This window comes from Populus trichocarpa, chromosome 14 (genome assembly GCF_000002775.5).
Source record: "Populus trichocarpa isolate Nisqually-1 chromosome 14, P.trichocarpa_v4.1, whole genome shotgun sequence".
NCBI classification, from domain to species: Eukaryota; Viridiplantae; Streptophyta; class Magnoliopsida; order Malpighiales; family Salicaceae; genus Populus; species Populus trichocarpa.
Genome location: NC_037298.2, coordinates 5301210 through 5325949, shown reverse-complemented (window position 1 = coordinate 5325949; position 24740 = coordinate 5301210). Strand labels below are relative to the sequence as shown.

The following is a 24740-nucleotide window of genomic DNA, read 5'->3' as shown; positions in this document are numbered from 1 at the left end:
GGTAAAAGATGAAAAGACGATAGAGCAAGCATGAACAGCGAAAACAGGATACTGAACCCTGTACGTTCTCAAACGATACCACTTATTTCCACGTTTACATCTCAGTTCTCTAGAAAACAGATTCCCAGGAACCATCTGTGGGCGGTCAACAACTAGGTGCCTCTATTTGATGCTTTCTGGGTCACAACTGCCATTTATGCAAGTGCTATTGGTAATTCCAGTTAGTTTCTTTCAAGCCAAATCATTTGGAAGAAACTACAAACGGTTATTGAGTACACAACAGGCGTATTTACTGCAACATTGATCTATATACTGAAACATATACTTGCTATGAGATTCCTTGTGGGGGGAAATGCATCCTACGTGTATATTTTACTGCTGGAGCTCAATTATGATACGAGATTTACATACAAGGGGGAGCGGCAAGCTCTGTAAGATCTTGGAAGTTCACTGTCTTGTTCCTTGATCAAATTTGAGAATATTCTTTACTCTATTCCATCTGCTTAGGAGTTGGCCAACCGTTTGTTGAGTGCTCACAGGAATGGCTCTTTCTTTTTGCAACAAGGCGAGCTTGAATCTCCTTTTCAGTTGCAATTGCTTCCCAAATGTTGCTCTGAACTACATTGCATAGCTCATCAAGGGCTAACATTGGAAATGGCTCCTCAATAAGAACACCAACCTGTGTAAATAATGACTCTAAGTTACAAATTTATAAAATAAGGAATAAACAGAAAATGATCTAAAGCTGTTGAAATTTGCACAAGTTGGAAAAAGCAGGTTATTTGACATCTCTCCAACAATGTGTTAGGAACTATTGAGCACACATAATCGAATATGAAACATGTGCAATGCACACAATCACAAAGACATGCAACTAATTGCTAATAAAAAAAGAGGAAAGCAGGTGCGAGAACTTCACTCCCCCTTTGTTCGTCTAAAACAGTCAAAAAAGCTTAGGACTCGAGAGTCTATTTTGGCACATACAAACTTTTGAACCATATGTTGGACACCACTTCATTGTTGTTTGTAGTTCATATGTAAAAATATTGACATGATCCATCATCTTCATTATGGTAACCCCACTCCTTTATACCAAAAACCACCATCATTTTGCATGTTAAGAAAGGCATGTTTTCGCTTCCCATTGAAAGCGGAAGAAAATTTGATCTAGAAATAACGTATGTTCGAATAATTGACTCATAAATCATCAAAATGCAAGAGCCGTGGAAGGTAACTAGTGTGTGAAAACATTTTAAGTTTTAAGTTAAGTCAAGCGGTATTCCTTTCAAACTTGAAGGGAAAAGGCTTTGTGTAGGTTTTGTGGGTGGCAACTAGTCCATTGTTTAGTGCCTACTAGTTAGATGCATAATACAGCAAGAATCACATATAGAATTCATAATAAAGAAAGAGAAGCATACTTCTTCTATGCAGAACAAGGAAGCAGCACTGATAAAAGTGGAAGGGACTACAATCCAGTGGCAATCATCCCAAAGTATAATAGGAAGAGTCAAATGCCAGAGGACCAGAAATCTTGATGTTAGGCGAGTGTATGAGAGTGGAATGGGGATGCCCATGAGTTGTTCACATACACCAATTCCTTCATGGAAACAAGAAATTTTGGACTCCTGCACCATTATGAAGATACAACTGATTAAAGAATGGTATTGGTAATTATGATGGGAAATTGAGTAAAAGCTTGGGGGATACAAATTTTGGAAAATAAAGAAACCAGTTTAAGCCTGATTAATTTTCAGCAATTTTCCCATTTCAAATTTAACCAACTGTATTATATATCATGTGGCAATAAAGAAAAGAAAACTTCAAATATAACAGAGATAGCTCTAGGACAACTTGTGGAAATTCCTCCAGATAGATTAAAAAGTTAAAAATAAAAATCAAGTAATCAATTTATCAAAGAGGACAAGTACCAGTAAATTTCTCATTGATTCATCTAAGTTCAGCAATTGAAGGCATTGAGAAATGAACTCAATAATGCAGCGAGGCCGATGCCGAGATTTGAGAACTATTGCTAGATCACCTGCTTCGAGCAGATTTTGGAGGTCTTGGCCAATATTTGAACCGTAAGTAACATGGCACTGCAAATAACAATATGTCATGATCGAACTGTTTTGAGTTTCAAATTACACCATTTCACCAACTTTATTCAAATAAAAAATTTAGTGAACATCATGAGAAAGCTTCCCTTTAGCGGTTATTTGAAATTCTAACATGTATAATGTAACTAAAGTGAATGACCCTAAACATTAAATCATAATCATGGACCTCCTCAAGATTAGATTGCTTCAACTTTTCATTCATCCATTAAGACGGGCGGGGGACCAAGAGTAAGAAACTGACCTTAAGTGCTATGGGGAATGCCATAATATACCGCAAGAGCTCACTTTTAAGGGCAGAATTACTGGAACCATCAACCCCAGAAATAACCTGCCTAGCAAAATCATTAGTCCCAGAAATCACCTTAGTCCAGGCCGTCTTCCCATCTTCAAACCTCGAATAAGATGCTTCAGTCCTAAACACCAACAACAGTGCTAATGCAGGAGCTGTCAACTGATAAGGCAGTGAAGAGGTTCTTAAAACAGGGAAAAAACCTGGCAAGAAATGCATTTCCACAGCAGAATTATAACTTGCTACAACCACAGCAACCGAGGTAAAGGCAATAACTGGAGGGACCAATGACAAAACCACCCGCGAAGATAAACTTGAAAGTAAATGCCTTACGTGGCGAAAAGAACTTCGATGTTCAACCCATTTTTCATGGTTGTACAAAGATCTCTTTTTTCGCATTCCTCTCTCTTTTACTCTATCAGCCCAGTCAGGGATAGCTCGTAGAAGAGAGGTTATGGTTATAGCTTTAGAGGGTTTTTTTGGTGGGGTTTGGGAGTTAAAGGAAAGGGTCTTGAAGGCAGGAGTGCTGGCCTTTAGGGGTTTGGAGGGGAAGGTAGTTAGGGGTAGTTTGAGGGGAGTTTTGGGGGTAAATCTGGAAGAAAGCGAGATGTTGGTGAGTGGAGGTTTGAGAGGGTTTGAGGGTTGTGACATTGGTGAGGGTTAGGGTTTGTTGGGAGAGGAAAAGAGGAGAGCTGGACATGTTCAGTGGACTTCTAAGTGAGAGCATGAAGGGTGTAGTTAAAAGGCAGAAGAGGATGGGTAGTTGGAACGGTTGTTTGTGAAGGAGGATTTTACACCTGTTCAAATTTCTAATTGGTTAAAAACTTAAAGGGTAAACTTCGTTTTACCCCTATAGATCCAACAATATTCCACTTCTATTCCAATAGTTTTAAATTTTCCAAACTACTCCCTACCTTTCAAGAAGTTTCAATTTTGCCCTTTACTACTAAATAACTAAAAAAACGAATCTTTTTCTTTCGTTTTTTTTTTAAATATATTTTATCTTTATTTTTCTTCTCCAATGCCCACAAATGTCAGAAATAAGTAAAGAATATTTGTAACTTTGCCATTTATCATACGATGAAGCCGTCTGCTTGCATGATGCACAGGGAATGCTAATGCTTGTGACATGGCATGCATGGTTTTGTTTTTCCTCGGGGCCGAATTGTGTTGGAGCATCAGCAAGATGGTAAATTAGGTGTTTTTTTCCTTCTTCCTATTAAATAATTCCCACTTTTTATGAACAAAAGCTAAAATAAAAGGTATTTTTAAAAACATTTTTCTATTGGAATAATGTTTTTATGGTTTTAACCCTTGTATTAAAAAAATTAACATTATTTGTTGAGGACATTAAAATATTTTCATAAGATACATTAATCATTAGCAAATTAATCAAGAACAAATAAATCTCTTTTCATTTTAATTGTACAGTTAAACGATTAAAATATCACTAAAATAAAAACATTTAAAACTGAAGTTAAAGGGTAATATTTTATTTTCACAATGTTTTTTTATATAATTATCATGTAAAATGAGGGTCGATTTGATATTTGACTAGATAAAAAAAATAATAAAAAATAAAACACACAATCAAAATATTCTTAGATGCAAAAAATATACAAATAGCCTCAAATAGTTTTTTCATGTATAAAAGTTAATTTGATATTTAACTAAATAAAAACAATAATATAAAAGCAGAACACAAAGTGAAAAACCCAAAATAATCTTCGAAGCAAAAAAAATAAAAATAAAATTAGTCTCGAAGGTTTTTTTTTTTATCTGTCAGGATAAATTGAAAGTTGCAACTTTCAGTTTTAACTCACACTCTGAACTTTTTTCCTCTCATCTGGGGAGAATTGGATTTTTCGGACCATTTTCCACTAGCAACCCAGCCTGTTCAGTCCATCAAGTGACTGCCAAAAAGAGTAAAAAGTCTGGTGAAGAAGGAAAAGATAAATTCAAGAAAGCCTATGGCATTCATATGGCCCCTCCAGAGCACACTTTCTACATTCACCAGTGAAGATTGTAGATTTTGATGTCTTGTTTGGTGAGCATTATTAGAATGTCACAAGGATTCATTCCAGTTTTGTTTTCCTGGCATCAGAGATGAACAGCATTCCTTCCAGTTTTGCATAATTTTCGTAACACCAGCGGTAGTATCAATGACTTGGCTTGTTAGAGATTAATTATATCTTCAGATTTTCAAGTTTTATACCACAATATCTAATTTCCTTGCCTTTTGTGCTCTCACCACTTTCTCTTCTAGTATATGCTCCGAAAGTGTACCAGAGAAAAGAAGAATACGAGGAAAAAAAAACCACCACCACGAGCCATCATCATTTTTGTTCGGAGAAAGAACAAAACGAGAACACAAGCCAGGGACTCTGGTTCCAGTCCCTCCCGGGAAAAGAGTCTGGGGTAACGAAAAAAGGCAATCCTGTATTGATAATCATTGACCACCCATTTTATGGATAGCCAGGTTCACCATCAAGCCACTCTCACAGAGTGGTGGTTCCCAGGCATGAACACTGAACAGCCGAGTATATGCTCTATTTTTCTGCCTTTAATCCGATATCAAAAAAATTGGTCACCAGAAGACCATGAGGACCAACCTCAAGATCATCCAAAAACTTTTGGCCACTTTTAAATGTTCAGCCACAATGATATTCCAAAATCTAAATTTGAACCATCCAAGCAGGGAGAATAGCGTGTCTTAAGAAAGAGTGAAAAGGCAAAAGATGGACATCAGTGTCCACTTAAATTATGTGGCTACAGAAAGCATCTTAAGTAGTGAGTTTGGCAAAAACTGTACAGATATAAAGAAGTTTCTGGCAAAGCTAAAAAGGAGCCTGGTCTCATGATACCTCTATTTGACAATGGCCATAAGAAACTTAGCCTAGAACAATCATGGTGCCATGCAAAATTGTGTCCTGTATCCTTGTTAATGCTCTTTAGCACTGCTAGAGCTCACCTTCTCCATTTGACTACCTCAGGACTCTTTCCCTGATCCAAAGATGAACTCTTTCACAGAACTTTGTGCTGATAATATGGCCCTTTTGATCTGCCATTGCAGAAGGATATCAATATTAAAAAACACCAAAAATGTTAGAACATTCAAGAAAATAAAACACTATAATAAGGCAGGCAGATAGTTGACATCACATGAAAATTACCTTGAGCAAAAGTTTGCTACCTTATCACAAGCACGAGACAAAGAAACAACAGTGCAAAACTCACAATTCATACTCATAATGCCATATCCACAAACAAAGTATATTGCACAACAAGACTCATAATTCTTACTCCTAATGTTACATTCACAAACAAAATGAATAGAAGGTGGACAGAAATTAAAACCCGTACTAAAAGAATTCGGAGAAGAGAACAAGTGGTGAAACAATTCAGAGAAAAGATGGAAAAATAGAGAAAGCAAGGCAGACAACTTCAATTGACGTGACAATAATTTACAAGTGAAACAAAATGTTCCCTTACAGGCAAAAGGTAATCTAAACTAAGAAGGCAGCTAAACCTGCTACCTTAAATGAGAGAAACTTAAAAGAGATGGCATCTACAGCATTAGCATTGTTCATCTTCGCACAACTTCCCATCTGAAGAACACATGTTATGGAATTCTCTATCCAATCACAATATTCTATCTAAAGATTCTCATGTCCAAGGTTCCTTATAAACAGTTAAGAAAGCAATGTTTTCTTTAGGAGTTGGGAGTTTGTATCCAAGGTTCCTTATAAACTGTCAAGAACTCCCAACTTCAAGGTGAATTTAAAGTGAGAACTCCAAATAAACTATCATAGTTGAGGAGTTGCGTCTCATGTCCAAGGTTCCTTATAAACTGTCAAGAACTTCTTATATAAACTGTTGAGCAATCTGGGGATGATGCTTGTTTATAAACCTCTCAGTGGGGATTATTATTCAACCTGATGAAGAGCCATGACGATCTCTTTGAAAACCAAATCAAAGATAGGTTTTTGGTGAAGTTTATATGCCTCGGACCTATCTAGTGGTGCAGGGACCACGTTATGTTTTCTTGCAGATATTGCCTCTGCATTTTGCTATAGTTTTTTACTGCAGATTGTTGCCACATTTTGATGGGTTTTTTTTTGGCTGCTATTGTTGCCACCTTATTTCGGAGATTTCTCCCTCGATTATTGCTATCCAGTTTTGGTTAGAACCAGTTGTTGCTGCAGGTTTTAGACCGCTGTTGTTGCTGCCTATGTTTGACTATATTAGGTTTTGGTACTTGAGTTCTTCAACTCACTTAATAAGTTGGGCATAGAAGATATCCACACACCAAGATATCCACACACCAACTTGAGGGGGAGTGTTGGAAAGGATTGTCATTTAATTCGCGACAATATACAAGACGGTTCAGTTGTAACCAAACATGTCACCTCATCAAACATGCTTGCGGATGCCTTCACCAAGCCATTTGGAAAAGAAACTTTCTCAACTATGATATGCCAGTTGGGAGTTCTCGACATTCACTCTCGGTCAATATTTAGAAAGACTAAATTGTTTTGAATTAGGATATCTCTGTGGGGGAGGTGTGTAAGATTTTGGATTAAGACTCTAGTCATAATATTGAAAGACTACACATCTCGTTGTAGCCTACCATAATTATTTTCATTGGGATGATCTCTGTGGGGGAGGTGTGCAAAATTTAATTAAGACTCTTGCTCTTATAGCATGTAAAATTAAGGATGGAGGTAAAGAAAAAAAAACACTAAGGATTTAATACAATCGTCAATTTTGTGATAAAAACATGAAGAAATTTCCATGAACAGTTTCAATATTTAAAACTCTAAAGAACCCACGAATTAAATCCCCAAATAAACCCTCCACGATCCCTTATCAACCATTTGGTTACAGATGATAAATCAAGAAAGAATCAAACATTTCTTATCAAGAAACGACAAAAACAAAACAAGAACGAAAAGGAATAAAAAAAAGTAGAGACTTACGGGTTCAACAGCATTGGGTTGAGGACCATAGTCAGCAGTTAAGAGGAAATAAGAAGCAACAGCAGTGGCTACCATTGTTGTCCTCCTCACTATCTTGTCTGTTCGAGGATTCATCGCCTTGTATATCATAAGTATATTACTACTTGCTGCTTTGATTTTAGATTATCTTACCGAACAAAGAAGTTCATAAATTCAATGAAAGAGTACCTGCCTGCCTGGATTTTGTTTTGTTTTGTTTTTTTCCCTCAAGACGATAGCGCAAAAGTCAAAACACTGCGCTTGAACTTTCTAGGATGTTTTCATGAAGGCTCAAATCGGCCCAATTACAGTAGAGGCCAGCCCATTTTTGTTTTTCAAATTGGGCCTTTTATTTTCAACTCGGAAAGTAAGAGGGCTTGCTAGTTAATCAATTTTTTTTACAAGGGTGTCATGTATAAACCCGACACGCTGATGGCCTGATTTAGGTTACAATTTCGACAGTTTATCTGGATTGATTAAAATACTATTTCTTTAATTTTTTTAATAAATAAAACATTGTAGTTTAAAATAAAAAAATCAAATTAGATTCTGCTAATCAAATTTTAATTTGACTTTTCTTTTATATCCCGGTCAGGAGCTAGCATACCAAGTTAACATCTAGTTTTAGATGAAAAATTAGGGTTTAAAAATCCAAATTTTATATTCAGTTTATGAAATTTTTGTAGATGTAGCACCAAAAACTTGAGCACGCTAGGAAACAAGTTACTAACCAAACCCTGCTACCATTCCCGAATTGTGAAGTGCTATCACCTCATCTCTGTTCACTGCTAAATTTGTCAATGGAGAACATCTCTACTATAAATTTGTTAAATTCCAGATGCATTTCTGTTTCAGCGCTCAACACCCTTGTCCTATCTCCAGCAGCCTCGGGAATGGGCCAGAGCTATGTTAAGCGGATGGATTTTGCTTCCATTGTAATGGCCTAATTTGATTTTGAAAAGAAGAGGAGCAGAAACTCACTGTAATACACATTGTACAAGCTAACAATCTTCTGTTTCTGCATTCCGCACAAGCTAAATTGTCACTGTCATTGGGCTTCTCTACACAAAGGAATCAACAATAGATACAAAATTATGGCTCGTATGTATGCCGTGATAAGAAGGGCATTCTGACCGTTTCACATTTCATAAAAAGCTACTAAATTGTCCTAGTTTGTCGTTATATAAGGGTTGGCAGAGATTCAAACTCTTCAGACCAAATCATCGCTGAACAGAAGGAGCAAATAGAAGATGAAGAATCAAGTTTGCTCAACTGCTCTCCTTTTCTGCTTTCTTTTTCTTGTTACATTTTGTTTAACCATTCAGGCTCAGACTTGCAAGCCCAGTGGGAGCATAGAAGGGAGAAAGCCTCCTCCAAACCAATGCAATCAAGAGAATGACTCTGATTGTTGTGCAGATGGCAAGTTTTACCCCATTTTCAAGTGTTCACCGCGAGTGACCAGCAGCACAAAAGCAACCTTGACATTGAACAGCTTTCAGAAGGGTGGAGATGGTGGTGCGCCATCAGAATGCGACAACCAATACCACTCGGATGACACACCTGTGGTGGCGCTTTCAACTGGATGGTATAACAACGGGAATAGATGCTTAAACTCCATAAATATCCATGGGAATGGAAAGAGTGTCAAGGCCATGGTAGTGGATGAGTGTGACTCTACAATGGGATGTGATTCTGACCATGATTACCAGCCTCCTTGTGCTAACAACATTGTTGATGCCTCGAAAGCAGTTTGGAAAGCATTAGGAGTGCCTGAAAGCGACTGGGGAGAAATGGATATTTACTGGTCTGATGCTTGATTCACTATTTACAGTTTTCTCATGTAATTTGTTGTGGCATCAGGTTGATCCAGGCCTTATAATACAATGTAACCATTATATACCAAGTTTAAATTTCGTATGAACTAGAAACAAAACTCTGAGTTTTTAATCTATAAATCTATCAGTTAAATTATGATTACGTGCCTTTAATATTGGACAAAATCCAAAAAACTCAGTATGTTCCTAAAGAACTGCGAGGTTTAGTCAGAGAATAAACTAACTATTATATAAAGATGACAGTTATTCAAATCCAACATGTGATGAATATTCAACTGCTAATTCTTTACCGTAGAATTCAATTATAGTATTTGATTTGAATTTAATTCAATTCTCAATATTTTAATCTTATTTTTTTAAAATGTTTTTTTTTAAGAATTAGATAAATATTTTTAAAAAATTAATTTTAACATTAAATTTCCCCACTTTAAAATTATAAATCAGAAATGTTTATTTTTAATTTACTTTTATAGCAGTCCATTTGGAACTCAATTTTTTAACACTAAAAAAGATTTTAAATATAAAATTTCATAAAAACTTTTGAATTGAATTAATTAAGAGTTTTCTAAATACTCATTTAACCTTTGGTTTTATTTTGATTTATAACTGGCTTTTTCCAATATAACTAAGAAGAAAAGGGATAAACTTGTCATTTTCTTTTGTGGCTAAACCCACTATTTCCAAACACACAAGAAGAAAAATCAATATAATCAATTGAGCTCAATTGAATATATTTTTAAAAATTGAAAATAATTAAATACTCTTTTTATTGTATAATTAATTATTATCAACTTCACTCTCGTTTTTATCAATATCTCATCATCCTCTTTATTGAATAATCCCTTTATAATTTAAACAATTATATTTAATTAACTAAAATAAAAAAATATAAGTGTTCAATCAATCAAATTAATAATAAAAAAGCTCTCATAAGGAATTCATGTAATCTATATGCACTGCACTTACCTCTAAACTTGAGATTCTGTAGGCATCGTATTATCATCTAGAATTCATTTGGTTACCTCCGGCTATAGTATTAAAACCCGGCCAGACCTGGCAGGTCAATTGCAAAATCCAGAACTGAAACCGGGCCAGATTGAAGAAAAAACAGGAGAAGAAAAAAATCTGGTGTGACCCGGCTGACCTGGTAGATTGACCCGGCGACTTGGCAATACCTGGTCAAAAATCCTGTTGCAACCCGTTGACTTTTGTTTTTCTTTTTTACTAAAACAACATCGTTTTGATTTTTTTTAAAAAAAAATTTGACCTGAACGACCCAATAATCCGATAAAAACTAGGAACTCAGACTTTGGACCAGACCGGATCTAAAAACCATGCCTCCCACTACAAACTCCGAAATTATTAATAAAAAATAAATGGGGAAATTGCTGGAGCAGTATATGAACTTCTTCAGTTTTATCAATCCAGTACATGGATTTTATTTTTTTTCAAATACGTTTTCCAACATTTTAAATCCTACCATAGAAATCATGTATAAAATGCAAGGATGGGTGGATGAATGGATTCATAGGGGAAAAAACAGTTGAATTTGACCTTGATAACTAATTCAAATTTTGAAATGTAGTAAACAAAAACAAGAAAATAAAAATGTTATCTAATAAATTAGTTTTTATGTTGTTTTTTTTTGAAAATATATTAAAATAATATTTTTTTATTTTTAAAATTTATTTTTGATATTATTATATATATAAATAAATAAATATAAACAAATAATTTTAAAAAATAATTTTTTAAAAAGCACGACAAGCAGTGACTAATAAATTTTGGCATTTAACCCTTTCAGCAACCTGAAAAGAATTTATTTTTGTTTTTATTTTTTAAAATAATTTTTAATTTCAAGAAAAATGAAACAGATTAATTAAAAAAACAAAAAAAATGTTTTTTTTTAAATGACAATGATTATCGTTTTTTTTTTCCTTAAAAAAAAAAAAGAATCCAAACAAGCAAGCTTTTCAAGTTATGTTTGACCAGTTCAGATTGAAGCCACGTAAACGTGTCAGTGTCTCTCAACCATGTCTTGGCTTGTCAGACCACAACCTACAACCAAACATTTCTCTCAGTTAGTTCAGTAGTCAGCAAAGCAATCATCTAATCTTTATTAGTTCAAACTCAGAATTAATTCCAAAATCAACTCGCAGAACACACTGCAATACTGCATCAAATCAATGGAAGAACCACAACCAGTCCATGACCATGACCAGGACCCACCAATCCCCCAAAACCCACCCGTTCAAAACACAGATCCGAACCCAAACCCAGACCCACCTATCACTGCCCCATCTGAACCACCAGCCGAACCAGCACCAGCAACAGCACCAGCACCAGCACCTGCACCTGCACCTGCACCAGCACCTGCACCTGCACCTGCACCTGCACCAGCACCAGCACCAGCACCAGCACCAGCACCTGCACCTGCACCTGCACCTGCACCAGCACCAGCACCTGCACCAGCACCTGCACCTGCACCTGCACCTGCACCTGCACCTGCACCTGCACCTGCACCAGCACCAGCACCTGAACCTGCACCAGCACCAGCACCAGCACCGCCAACGCCTCCACCAGCAGCACCAGCACCGCCACCGCCTCCAGCAGCACCAGCACCGCCACCGCCTCCAGCAGCACCAGCACCGCCACCGCCTCCAGCAGCACCAATACCGCCACCACAACCACCACCTCCTTCTGTCCCTTCTGAAAGCAAGAAGAGACCACTTGACAATTGTGGTCCAGTTCAAGAATGCAGCTACTTCAAGATGCGTGCTGTTGTCAAAGATATCAGACCCCATGTTCTTGAGGTACATTTTTAGACACCCATCATTAAATTTTAAGTCTTGGGTTTTAATTTAGGCTTGAATTCATTTTGTTCTTTTGTTATTAAACTTTTCTTTTTGGTAATTTTGGTTCGTGGGATCTGATCATGCTTTTCATTTTTAAGTTCCATTGTGTTTTTAATTTGTCATTCTCATAAAAGTTCATAATTTACTGTTGAAGTATGACCTTGAAATATAATTTTCACTGCTTGCAAGCCCTCGGTGGAGTGTACTTGAAATAATTCCTTGTATTTGCCTGCTTGGTCAGATTTTGAGTCCTGTTCTATTAATTTTGTTTGAGATTACGAAAACCTTGTCTGAGAGTGTTAAGTGACACAGAATACAGCAGTGAATGGTTTCTTTGTATCATTTGGAGAGTTACAGTGAATTGCAGTTGGTGACTACATGTCTCCATTTGTTAGTGCATCGATCATTAAGTTAATTATGCATGAAATGTTGATGTTAAGATGGGATGGGTTTAAACTTCTTCTGTTTTGTTGAAGATGCTTGGAACAGTGGACTTCCGGAGTTGCAAGGGAGCTGAGGAACTTCAAGAAAGTAAGTTCGTCAATTTGCCCTTTTGTATCATCGAATGTATGCATCGTTGACCTTGTACAATAGTTGAATGAAAATGTGATCTTTTTTTCACTCACCAATTTACCTCATGTGGAATGATTGCTAATAGTTGTATAAGACTTGGAATTTACATGCTGTATTTAAGTCTGTCATGTTGTTGTTCACCGATGCTTCGCAATGACAACATTTGCAGTCTTTTCTATCTGAAACTCTCTCTTAAGCTTCTCTGCATTTCTTATGGAAAGAGTCATTTTAGCATGATTTGATGGAAAATTGGTAAGGTTTTGATCCTATTAGGACGTTTAGCGTCTCTTGTGTGCTAGTCAGAAAACAATTAGATTAATCATTTGCAATAATCCAGATCGCTCTTTGATGGTAGATGTAGCAATTTGCATGTTGGCTCATAAGACATGTTTTCGACCTTGTAACTTGTGCTTCTCAGAGCTGAAGCTGCTTATGGAATTATACAAGCAGATGACAGCAGAAAAGGCCACTATAACCAAGTGGAAAATTACACCAAATTCCAATGAAAGTGGGGTGGGACTAAAGCCCCAGGAGCAGCTCCAAGAGACAGCAGATCAGTCCCAGCCAGGCCAGGTTTTTGCAAAACCATCTGAAAAGCAGCAAGCTGAACACAGTGAGAATCAAGGGACGCATATTGTTGGAGGATCAGCTTTTGGCTGGAACTTTATCACCTTTCCTGGCAGCAAGCCAATCTACTATGGAAGAACAAAGGAATTATTCCGAGCTGCTCGAGTGACTTTGTAGGCTAGTCCTCCCCACTCACCCTAACTGTTAAGTTCAAAGGAAAGTATGTATCAATAAGAATACGTGGAGCCTCACCCATGATCATAAGGGGATGCTGTGAATGATTTAGAAGTTGTGATGCGTATAACTTTTGTTGGAATGGCTGCACAATTGTAGGTTTTACAAGAAATATGATGAAATCTCCATATTGGATTCACATGCTTGTTTTAGTCATTTTCTGGCATAGGCTCTATTTGCTTCGGCAAGATGAAAATTGTACACAAGTGCCTTGCCTGGTTGCTGAACGGAGTAGTGCTCATCCAATGCATTTTGGATGATTTAGGTATGGTTTGTGGTTAAGATAGTGGTTGGTATTTCAAGTTTTTTTTTTTGGTTTAAAAATATATTAAAATAATATTTTTTGTTTTTAATTTATTTTTGAGTTTAGCATATTAAAACAATTTAAAAATATAATTTGGAGTAAAAAAAATTTCAAAAACATTTTTTAAAGGAAAAACAAATACACTCTAGTTTAATTATTTCATTAAAGCAGTTCAATTTTCAACTCTGTTTTAGGTTCTTAAAACCAAATAAATTGTAAAAGAAGTGATGTTTTCACTTATTTTTTCACTGATTTTTAACTACATAAAGCATATGAGTTCCATTTTTGTTGTTCATTGTTCCAACAAAATATAGATATATTTTGAATAGGATTTTCAAGAATGTGATAGTAATTGTTTTTTAAAATATTTTTTATTTGAAAATATATTAAAATAATATTATTTTTATATATTATTTTTTATATTAATATATTAGAACAATCTAAAAATATAAAAATTAAAATTTTAAAAAATACTATTTAAAATGCAATCCTGAACAACCCTTAGTTATTTGCATTCCAAACAGCCGTTATCCTTAGCTGGACCAAGGTCATCTCTCTCTTCGCAATCTAGGTCTATCTCTTTGATATATCATATGATTTATGGTATGAGATGAGCTTTATGCTAACTATGATTGAGGGGTAAATTATAAATTAGTCCCTCTAGTTTTAAGAAATAAATGAAATAATCATACTAGTTTTAAAAACTAATTAATTAGTCCTTTTGTTCATTTCATGATCTTTTCCATTTTTTTTCTTTTTAACAAATAGAGAAAGGAAAAAAGTTAACATTGGTCAATGAACTAATTATTTTTTTAAAATTAGAAGAACTATTTAATTTATTTTACTAAACTAAAGAGGCTATTTATGGGGGTATTTAGAAGTGTGGTCCAACCCATGCTTTTTAAAAATCTTGATCTTTTTACTTGAATGTTAAAAATAAATTTTAAAATTAAAAAAGTTATTATTTTAACAGAATACTAGCTCGATGAGTTTTTAAGTCTATACTTCCATCGGGAGCTTCCCATCATCCATGGATAGCCAAAAAAAACCACCAGCTTCACATTTTCCTGTTGCCATTTATGGCTCAAGGTCATACAATTCCAATCATAGACATGGCCAAACTCTTCTCTATACAAGGAGGCTTAAGGACAAGCATAATCACAACTCCGGTCAACGCAACTCATGTCTCCAAGCTGTTAGAGAGAACCAAGAAAGTTGATATTCTAACAATCAAATTCCCTTGTGTGGAGGTTGGATTGCCTTAAGGATGTGAATCTTTAGACATAGCTGAATCTTCTGAAATGAAGCAGAAATTCTTCAAGGCCACAGGCCCACAGCCATGCTTGCTGACCCTCTTGAACGGCTCCTGAACAGGTACAGTCCCACTTGCTTAGTTTCAGACTGGTTCTTCCCATGGTCAACTGATGTTGCATCTAATTGTGGAATTCCAAGATTTGTTTTCCATGGAACACGTTTCTTCTCTTCATGTGCTATAGAATGTGGGAGATTGTATGAACCTCACAAGATGGTATCATCTGACACAGATCCTTTTTGTCATCCCAAGTTCTCCAAGCGAGATCAAATTGACAAGACAACAACAGCCAGATTATGTTAAACGAGAAACTCATGATTTATCAAAGATGTATATAGATATGAAAGAATCAGAGATCAAGAGCAATGGAGTTCTCGTCAACAGCTTCTATGAGCTTGAGTCAGGTTATGCTGATCATTACAGGAAGGTTTTAGGAAGAAAGGCATGGCATATAGGCCCCTTTTGGTTTTGGAACTGTGACACTCAGAACAAGGCAAAGAGAGGTAAAGAAGCCTCCATCGATGAACATGAGTGTTTGAAATGACTCAGTTCAAAGAAAACAAATTCAGTTGTTTATGTATGCTTTGGAAGTATAGCCAACTTTGCTGCTTCACAACTTCTGTAACAACAGGTCTTGCAGTGTCCGGGCAGCAATTCATTTGGGTAGTGAAGAAGAATATAGAAGAAGACAAGGAAGATTGGTTGCCTGAGGGATATGAGAAAAGAATAGAAGGTAGGGGCCTAATCATAAGAAGATGGACACCACAACTTTTGATTCTTGAACAAGAAGCAGGAGGATTCGTGATTCACTGTGGATGGAATTCCACACTCGAAGCAATAATTGCTGGAGTTCCAATGGTAACATGGCCTGTTTCTGCGGAGCAGTTTTATAATGAAAAGTTGGTGACTGGGACATTAAACATTGGAGTTAGGGTTGGTGTCCAGAAGGGGGCTGCATTGGTTGGTGATCGTGTGAAGAAAGATGCCATAGAGAAGGTCATCATGTAAGATAAAGAAGCAGAGGAATTGAGAAGCAGAGCAACGAAGCTAGGAGAAATGGCAAAGAGAGCTGTTGGAGAAGGTGGGTCTTCTCATTCTGATTTCAACGCTTTCAATGAAGAATTGAAGAGCACGAATTCCATTTAACCCTCAAGAACCCCTGTTGTAGACCAAAACTAAAATCTGTTTCTTCTGTCCATCTCACTCTTGTCTCTTGTATCTTATCCATAGCCATCCCTAAAGCTCACGTCAGATGAGATACTCCCCAGAAGTGGATGCGAACTTCCAGAGTTCATGCTTAGCAAACCAATGTCTACTTCTTTCTGTGAAGTTTCAAGATGTGAAACACAATATGAAGTAAGAAATGGCAATGGGAGAAACAGATATTTTAATGCCTCAAACAATCAAACATCATTTAGCAAGAAATTGCCAGGGACTGGATGTATCTTTACACAAATTACAATCTTGTCAGTGTTTTTTTCCATCTCATTAACTTCTTTTCTCCTCAAAATAAATAACTTTTTTCCCCTGTTTATAATGGAAGTGGCAGGACAAATTTTGGAATCATACTACTTACATAATGGAGCAAACCACACAAAGAATGAAAGAACTTGCATACCTACAAGAAAGAAACGCCAGGGCCTACCCAAAAAACATATTTTGAGACACCTCAACTCCAAGATATCGTCATAAAAAATTCATCCGAAAAAAGAGTTGCTTTCTTTGACAGCAATATGGAGTTGACTAAAGCTTTCACTGCCCTGATGTCCATGGAAGTAAGGATCCCACAATCAATGCCACATGGTTATCTTCATAAAAATAACACCACAATAAGATAGGGTTGAGGAGATTCATCAGCCACCAGAAAGCATTTTACATTTCACTTTTGTCCAGAGTCCTGATTCTTCTTGGCTTCAATATTTGTACCCTCCTTGAGTGCTGCATGTGCTTCATTTTCCATTCCAAGTGTAGCAAGAGCAACAGCCTGAAGATAAGATGCCACGTGCCATACAGGGGAAATGACTTGGGCTTGCATTGCATCACTTAGACCTTCCTGAGGCATGTCACTCATGAGATAGGACAGACTCCGCCGTGCAAAAACAGTTGGCGAAACCATAGTTCCCACATCAATGAACTGCAAGTCATAGAAGAAACTCCATCAAATAAAATATGTAGACTTGCCGTTAAAACAAGTGGAAAAAAAAATCTAAAATCATGTAGCTTGGTATGATAAGGAAATTGTATTATTAAACGAGAAGAGCATAAAATAATGTAAAAGTAATTCCTGACATAATTCTTGAACAAAAACTGACAACTTTGAAACGAGGAGAAAACCTGAGTGTAACACTCAATTGCAACTCTAAAGTCCTTCTGCTTGAAAGAAGCATCACCCTTTTTCTTTGTATTTAATGTTTCCTGCATTTCGTCTGTCCACATCTGGAATGAGAGCTGCAGCATAATGTAGGAAAAATATTCGAGTTACAATCTTATCTGGGTTCTTGAAATGTCAGAGAACATGCAAGCAGAATGAACCAGTGAGCAATTGCAATTTATACGAGAGAGAAAATAGCAGAATACTTCGGTAATGAATAATTGCTTGAAATGTGAGTATAACAAGAATCAATAAGCCTGGAGTGAAAAGTGTACGGTAAATGATATGCTTAAACATCTGCTATTTGAGCTTTCATAGGAAATAGAGAACCTCATTTGCCACTCCTTGATCATCTTTATATCCAATATTGTCTAAGATCTCATGTATGGCTGTCAGGTCCTTTCTTAAGCATGCCTCGCCGAATGGTGACAAAGGTGAGGATGAAGCACTATGCGGGATTCCCATCAAGATATGAGAAGCAACCTGCACAGGGAAGGAAAAGGAAACATAAAAACTAATTAATACTTGCTTCAACTTTCAAGTTTGGTTACAAGCAGTCCCTGATGGTTTAAGCGTATGGACAAATCAACAGAAGAACATAATACAAATTCCACTGCCATTTAGGGAATTCATATATTTATAGTCATCCACAACCAAATTTTCATTTTTTACAGCAAGTTTTCTTTCTAGAAATCAGTCCAAAGAAAATTACCCTCTAAAATTCCTAACAAGTCTTCATCCAACAGAAGGCTCTAGACTCAAAAAGTTTTCACTACATGATGAAATTACAACATAGGCAATCTGCAGGCACCCAAACAAGGAGTTGACGAGAAGTATAGAAGATATGACTGATAAATGAATAAACATACATCAGTTTCCTTCTGAAGAGGAGTCAAAGCAGCAACTAAGAATTTCAGACTTGGTCGTTCTCGGAGTTCATACTGCAAACATCGAGAAGCCAAGCGTACTAACTCAGTCCCGTCATCATTGGAAAACTGTCCTTCCAAGCAAGAATCTGTCAACATCTGAAGATTTCTATCCCGTATCAAGTCAAGGGCCTGGAACAATTTACTTTGAGGTTAGATTCACATGGACAAGCTTCTGTAACAAGAATTTGTAAGCATTTTGAGGTTAGATTCACATGGACAAGCTTCTGTAACAAGAATTTGTAAGCATGGGAGGAAAATACATAGTTTTTTCTTTTCTCTTCGTTACAAGGATTAATTGTAGGTGGACCCATAAATTCAATCAACAGATCCATATGATGGCTAGCTAGTAAATTTAATTTTGAATGATAAGCACTTACATGGCTTGGGGGGATATGCTTTCCACTGAGGTGGTCAAGCAAAAGAGTGCCAAAGCTATATATCACACTCTCTGGAGTTACTCTCCCTGAAAAAAAGACAAGGGATATAAGCAAAGTCTTGGATTAACTTATAATCCGAGGAGTAAATAATACTAATGCCCAACCCATTGCAGGGCATCATACAAGAACACAATCAAACAGTCATGTGGACCTAAAATTAGCACAACTACAAGACATTATGCAGAAAAGTACAACTGAGTCCAAATTCTCTAGTCTGGGAATGCAGGTAGCATTAATAGATATCACCACAATCTCATCATACTCTATACATTCCAAGAAAAGCATGCCTGCGAAGGAATTCATCAGGAGACCGCACATCTCTCAAAACTTTAATAAACTGCACTATCCTGGATAATATTATATGAGCGTCAATATGTAGATCTAAATTCTGAAAACCTTTTTTGGCAGGTCAGAAGAACAGTAATGTAATGCATCATAATTGTTTTTCAGCATGAACACATTAAACATTCCAAACAAAAGTATATGGGAACTACTGATTTGTGGTGCTTCAAGAATCTTGATATATAACACCTAAAGCAGGTCAGTCGGCAAGGCCTTTCACAGGTGGTAATGTAAAGTGGTCGCAACATTAAATTTAATTACATAAATCTATCAGCTGGTCGTGGATCTCCTGATTTCAATTTCAGGAAATCACAAAATCAAAGCAGCTAATATATGGTATTGTTAACAAGAATTACATACCAGTTCTCAAATACTCTGGAGGAGTAAAAGCTAGATTCGTACTATAACTTTTTCCATCCCTGCTGTTTTTCATGAGGCCAAAGCTTGATAGTTTTGGATTACCATCCTGCATAATTCTAACATGTAAACAAAGAATGCAGCTAGAATCCAACAAGGAAAAGGTTTCGGAGAAATGGAGAAAGAGAAGTACCTACCTCATCAAACAAAATTCTATAGGCATTAAGGTCATGGTAAAGGGCACGCCCTTTACTTGTGCAGTATTCTAGAGCTTCTGCAAGATGTAGAACAACTCTTAATCTCATCGCCCATTTTATAGGTTGTGTTTCCCCTGATTCAAGAGAGAATTGAATTGTTTAAATCCCATATAATCAAACTTGTAGAAAGACTGTCATTCAGTTTTTACAATAGAAACAAAATTGGTGCTATTATACCATATTAAAGATGGAAATTTCAATCAAATGCCCAAAAATATGATCACAAATATGCAACCAAAATTGTAGCCTGAATCCTTGTCCATGGATTGGAAATAAGCCTTACAATGGAAAAGGTGTTTAGCAAGTGTCTCATTGGGCATAAATTCTGCTACAAGCAGCCTCTCATCACCTTCACAACAGCAACCAAGCAAATTTACCAATCTATTGTTCCGTAGCTGGCCAACAGATCTTGCTTCCTCCTATTAATGTAACAGAAAATTGTCTTCAAGTTAAGACCACGGTAAACTCAAACCATGGTATTTCTTCAAGCAAGTCTTTATGAACTCAATGGGGATACATAAGCAGATTTTGAAATTGCACATTAGATATACAAGGTTTGTTTCATGAATAGATGACCTCAAATTGAACAAAGATACGGCAGAAGTTGGCTTATTGCTGACTGAAGGAAGGATGTAAAGTAAAGGGTAAGCATCATGCACCAAAACAAATGGGAATTCCTTGCAGAGAAAGAGAAGGGCGGGGGTCGATCCTAGTCATACTAATCCCCATTGAAGGTAGTCCATGCTTCTTAGTATAATTCAAAACCATGGTACTATACTGAATGAAAGCAAAACAATCATTGAGGATGAACACCAGACAACATAAATTTGTAACAGCTGCTCGAACAAAGTGTATGTGTAGACAGATTTGATGCCAATTTGTTAATGTTTTATAAAAGGGCACACTACAAACTGAAATCAAAACTGCAAACATATAATTCAAGTAAATCAGCAGATGGGATAGAAGTTAGGCACCAAAAATTGTCGAGCATCAGGCCAAGCCATTCTATTGAATCGTTTAACAGCAATCCTTCTCTGATTTTCCAGCTTCCCTTTGTAAACAACGTTAGGAGCCTTCTCCCCATGCTCAGACACGATATTTTCTACTGCAAAACCAGATGTTGCATTTTTCAGCTGCTCAAATGTGAATTCCCGGAATGTAGGCAAGTCATTAACCTCACTCTTCTCTTCATTTCCTAGAACAAGACAAAAACCAAGACACAACAATTATGACCCATCAAAATATAAACTTCCTTTTCCGAAAAACACAAAGTTTTTGACCCACCAACACTGGGAACTTCAACAACAGCTGCCTTGAACTGTGAATCTAAGCAACAAGGAGTAAGCTTAGTGCACTGACTCCCCATCTCTCAATAATCACAAATCAAAGCTTCTTACAAATATGGTCCCCTCACCAACTCTCTCTATATCTCCCTCAAAAACCAAAACTTTAATTTACTGCCCCTTTCAATACAATCCTGCTATAAACAAGTAACACAACCAACCCAGTAGCTAAAACTAAACCCAGATCATAAAATAACCAAACTTAACAGATCTAATCAAATATTAGTACAGAAAGATTCAAACTTTTCAAGTCAATCAACCACAACAGAAACCCACTTAAGCTATATAACTGCAAGAGCTTAACAGCAACTCGAACTATATATATTCGCACACCCTTTTTTGTTTTAGTTACAAATCAAAGCTCAAAGATTCAAGATTTCTAGTAAAGAAATATATTAATAAACCCAAATAAAAAAAAGGGGGGTTTGATAGAAACAAGATCAAATGGGCCAAAGATTTGATGAACAACCAAAGAAAGATAAAAACTGACGAATTTAGATTTTTTGAAACCAGGATCAGATCAGATCAAATTCGTATAATGTCGTATGAAAATATGGCTAGTATTTGTTCGAGTAACTTATAAAAATATAAGTCAATTATAACCGACAAGGATAGAATCTTGCATATTATTTTAATAAATATTTTCATGTAGCAGACAAGTGACTATTATTATTATTGGAACAAAATAATTAGTTTTTGCAAGCTGTTTTTGTGACTTTTTTTTTGGGGGTGGAGATTGGACTAGAAAGAACTGGTCTTTGTTCAAAGAATGGAACAGTTTCCAGAGGTCCAAAAGAAAACATGTCATCATTTCTCTTGCTCCCTCCCGCCGTAATCATTTCCATTTTTGCCACCTTAATTATGATTTGTTGGGCTAACAGCGCCGTTTCACTCCTTTGACTGCACCTTTTTACACCCTTTTTTTTTTCTTATCAAGGACAGGCACGAGGCGAGCATCTGTTCCTATGAAGGAGTTAATGACCATTTTAATCAAACCTGATTCAATCTGGCAAGTTGACAAGAAAACTAGAGGGCTCAAGGCCCGGTTCCTGTTTTAGTGTTGAAAATCTACCATCTTGTCTAAATCTTTAAACTTATCAATGGCTATGAAGCTTTAAGATTCATCAAGATCGTTCTGTGTTGCTGTAACCTATCCTACGAATTTGAAAACAGGGGTGGTGATCTTAGACAGACCCCATGGATGCCTTACTCTGAGAAAAAAAAAAAAAATACTTGCGGGGTGGGGTCGGTTCGGTTTAACTTCACCAGCAAAGAAATCGGTTCGATTTGTTCTGTTTGCAGAAGATAAATGGAATTATGGAAGTCGGCTGGGACCAAAAATCGAAATAAATAAAGTTTTAAGGGGAGAGAAATATGACCATATTAAACACGAAGGACTAAAGAGTAAAACAAAACCAACTTTCGTTTCGCCGATTAAATCAAAACTTTATAGTTCTAGGGTTAGGGTTTATCTTTCCCTCGGCGTTCCGTACAAAATGTCGAAGAAGAACGATTTGGCTCGTAGAAAGAGGCAACACGAATTCGAGCTTAAACGTAAATTTTCCTTTCCGTTCTCTCAATCTCTCCATTTATATATCTTTTTGCTTCTTATTGATTCCTTTTTTTTGGTAATATTAGGAGAGAAAGAACTGAAAGAAAAGCAAAAGAAGAAGCTTCAAGCAAAGAAAAACAAGATGAAAGTAAGCTTATTTCTTTTTTGTTTATGTAATTTCTTTGCTTATAATTAACATATTTGAATTAGAATTACGGTTTTTAGTTTAATTTTTGGGGGTATTTTTGTGTTTAGGTTGATGGTAAAGACAAGAAAAACAAGAAAGGTGGAAGTGGGTTTCAAGTAGGGAAAAGAAAGGTGAAGACCAAATTGAGCGCATTGGCGAAAGCTAAAGCTGATCAAGCAATGGAACTTGATAAATGAGGTTCATGTTTATATCTTCTTTTTTTCTTTTCTTTTTCTTATGTTGAAATGCTAGTGAATTGTAGTAGTATATTGGGTGCTGAATTTGCAGCTTCGTCTTTTGTAATTCAGATATAGGGAACTTTATGTTTCGTGTTATTTTTACGAAATCTCGTGTTTGTTTTGATAAATTTGCATCTCGAAGATAAGCAAGGCAAATTTTGGATTTTTCACAGTATATTGTTGTTATGCACTTGTGACTATACCATAGGTTAAGAGGGTGTTGAGCAATATATGTTATGAGGTGAAAATTGTTAATTCTTTCCTTGCCATTCACCCATGATATTTTGCTTTAAGAGGAGGGATAGTATGCTTCCGACTAATTGAATGAAAATTTTGACTATAGAATTAGATTTTAAGATAGGTGGATTAAGTTATTAGATTGTTTCTGATCTTTATGTCTGAATGCAAGTGAGGAATCCTAAAAGCTCAGATTCTGAGGCTTTTACTTATTTGTTTGAAACTGTATGGTTGGTATGAGGATTGGTGCATTGTTGCTATCACTGGTTTTGCATATCCTGTCATCGGAATTAGAATGGTATTATTTTAATCATTCTTTCTCAAGAGAGTCTGTGTCAATCCGCTGCCTCAGATAAATAAGGTGCACAGGGATTGTATGAAAACTTTTAACGATTTTCCTCTGTGCAAAGTCAATCATGGAAGCTAAATATAGATTTATCTTTCTAGCAAGAGTTTCTGTCAGAACTTTTGCTGTGATGTGTGATACAGCTAACAAGAATCGGTATGAGTTCTGTGAGATAGTTAGCACTGACTTTTGGTAAATTGGTTAGTTAATGTATTTTGAAGCTCCTAACTGACAAACAAAGTTTGAGAGCCTGATAAATAGAAGGGAAGTGGCATCAGTCTTAGCTGCTGCAACCATAGTTTATTGAGCAAAAAGATTGGGAGTTTTTGTGGGCGGAAGTCTAATGTGCTTATGCTTTTCCTGTGGGTATGTCCCTATTGATTGACTTGTTTTCATGGTTTCTTATTCAATGAAACGTTTTTATTGAAAATCTCTTCATCAGGGAGGATCTTTGTATCATAGAGGACCTGCATAGTATTATAGAGTTTGTGCTTGTCTAGCAAACATTTTTGTTTCTCTGGTTTCAATGAGCTTATGAGTTTTTCATGGTTCAAAGAAGTAATGCCATTGTGTTCCCCATTGTTCTGAATGGAGATTAGAAGGGATAAACGAAGCAGCGGCAGACCCTGGCATGGAGCTGACTGGCATGATGAACTTGCCAGGGCTCGCTTCCTTTGAAGGTTGTCCTCCTTCGAACCCCTCGGGGCTCTTGTGTATGTGAGAATATACTTAGCATAGGGTTACGGCCCATGTCGGCCTCCAGTCGACCAAAAGAAAGAAGACAGCAGCATCACGGCTCTTTCAGGCTGTTTTTAGTAAATGCTTGAAATATCGTACAGTACATGAAATCTTTATAATCAAGCATTCCCTTCGGCTTTCCGCAGCCTTATCATCCCTCACCGCGTGCCTCTTGAAGAAGCATAGAGCACGCATGACCTTCTGCTCTTCTGGAAGAATTCGAACCCATAAGATATCATACACCCTGACTTCCTTTTTTTTTTTATCCTGAACAAATACACCCTGACATCGTGCAAGAACTGCATGGGGATTGAATTGATAC

At 36.4% G+C, this 24740-nt stretch overlaps 6 protein-coding genes and 1 pseudogene across 13 annotated transcripts; 4 read left to right on the top strand and 3 right to left on the bottom strand.

The window, feature by feature from the left end:
* Positions 1–193: 193 nt before the first annotated feature.
* LOC7496963 (UPF0187 protein At3g61320, chloroplastic) lies at positions 194–3163 on the bottom strand. Its single transcript, XM_002320092.4, has 4 exons — positions 2359–3163; positions 1929–2096; positions 1419–1625; positions 194–679 (listed from the first exon to the last, which is right to left on the bottom strand). The coding sequence occupies exons 1-4, from the start codon at positions 3055–3057 to the stop codon at positions 491–493; spliced, it is 1263 nt and encodes a 420-aa protein (XP_002320128.2). The 5' UTR covers positions 3058–3163; the 3' UTR covers positions 194–490.
* A 1967-nt stretch (positions 3164–5130) lies between these two features.
* LOC7464927 (uncharacterized) lies at positions 5131–7637 on the bottom strand. Its single transcript, XM_002320091.4, has 2 exons — positions 7386–7637; positions 5131–5467 (listed from the first exon to the last, which is right to left on the bottom strand). Exons 1-2 carry the CDS (start codon positions 7512–7514, stop codon positions 5396–5398), a joined length of 201 nt encoding a protein of 66 aa, XP_002320127.2. The 5' UTR covers positions 7515–7637; the 3' UTR covers positions 5131–5395.
* A 937-nt stretch (positions 7638–8574) lies between these two features.
* Positions 8575–9350, top strand: LOC7464926 (kiwellin-1). The gene has a single exon (XM_002320752.4). It carries the CDS (start codon positions 8654–8656, stop codon positions 9218–9220), a length of 567 nt encoding a protein of 188 aa, XP_002320788.2. The 5' UTR covers positions 8575–8653; the 3' UTR covers positions 9221–9350.
* Positions 9351–11424: 2074 nt separating this feature from the next.
* Positions 11425–13606, top strand: LOC18105220 (vegetative cell wall protein gp1). Of its 8 annotated transcripts, none has more exons than XM_052446753.1 (4): positions 11425–11587; positions 11654–12051; positions 12570–12624; positions 13004–13606. In XM_052446753.1, the coding sequence occupies exons 1-4, from the start codon at positions 11425–11427 to the stop codon at positions 13408–13410; spliced, it is 1023 nt and encodes a 340-aa protein (XP_052302713.1). In that variant the 3' UTR covers positions 13411–13606. The 8 variants fall into 8 exon arrangements, with proteins under 8 accessions (XP_052302713.1, XP_052302714.1, XP_052302712.1 ...); XM_052446754.1 differs by having other exon boundaries at positions 11425–11599; positions 11678–12051; XM_052446752.1 differs by having other exon boundaries at positions 11425–11611.
* A 1085-nt stretch (positions 13607–14691) lies between these two features.
* Positions 14692–16418, top strand: LOC18105219 (scopoletin glucosyltransferase-like; annotated as a pseudogene).
* A 50-nt stretch (positions 16419–16468) lies between these two features.
* On the bottom strand, positions 16469–21874 carry LOC7464924 (serine/threonine-protein kinase BSK3). Its single transcript, XM_002320090.4, has 10 exons — positions 21061–21874; positions 20751–20971; positions 20060–20195; positions 19717–19850; positions 19523–19628; positions 18761–18846; positions 18324–18512; positions 17785–17937; positions 17418–17531; positions 16469–17217 (listed from the first exon to the last, which is right to left on the bottom strand). Exons 1-10 carry the CDS (start codon positions 21140–21142, stop codon positions 16963–16965), a joined length of 1476 nt encoding a protein of 491 aa, XP_002320126.1. The 5' UTR covers positions 21143–21874; the 3' UTR covers positions 16469–16962.
* Positions 21875–22231: 357 nt separating this feature from the next.
* On the top strand, positions 22232–23272 carry LOC7464923 (SMY2 homolog 2). Its single transcript, XM_002320750.4, has 3 exons — positions 22232–22673; positions 22758–22819; positions 22927–23272. The coding sequence occupies exons 1-3, from the start codon at positions 22616–22618 to the stop codon at positions 23053–23055; spliced, it is 249 nt and encodes an 82-aa protein (XP_002320786.1). The 5' UTR covers positions 22232–22615; the 3' UTR covers positions 23056–23272.
* Positions 23273–24740: the final 1468 nt, after the last annotated feature.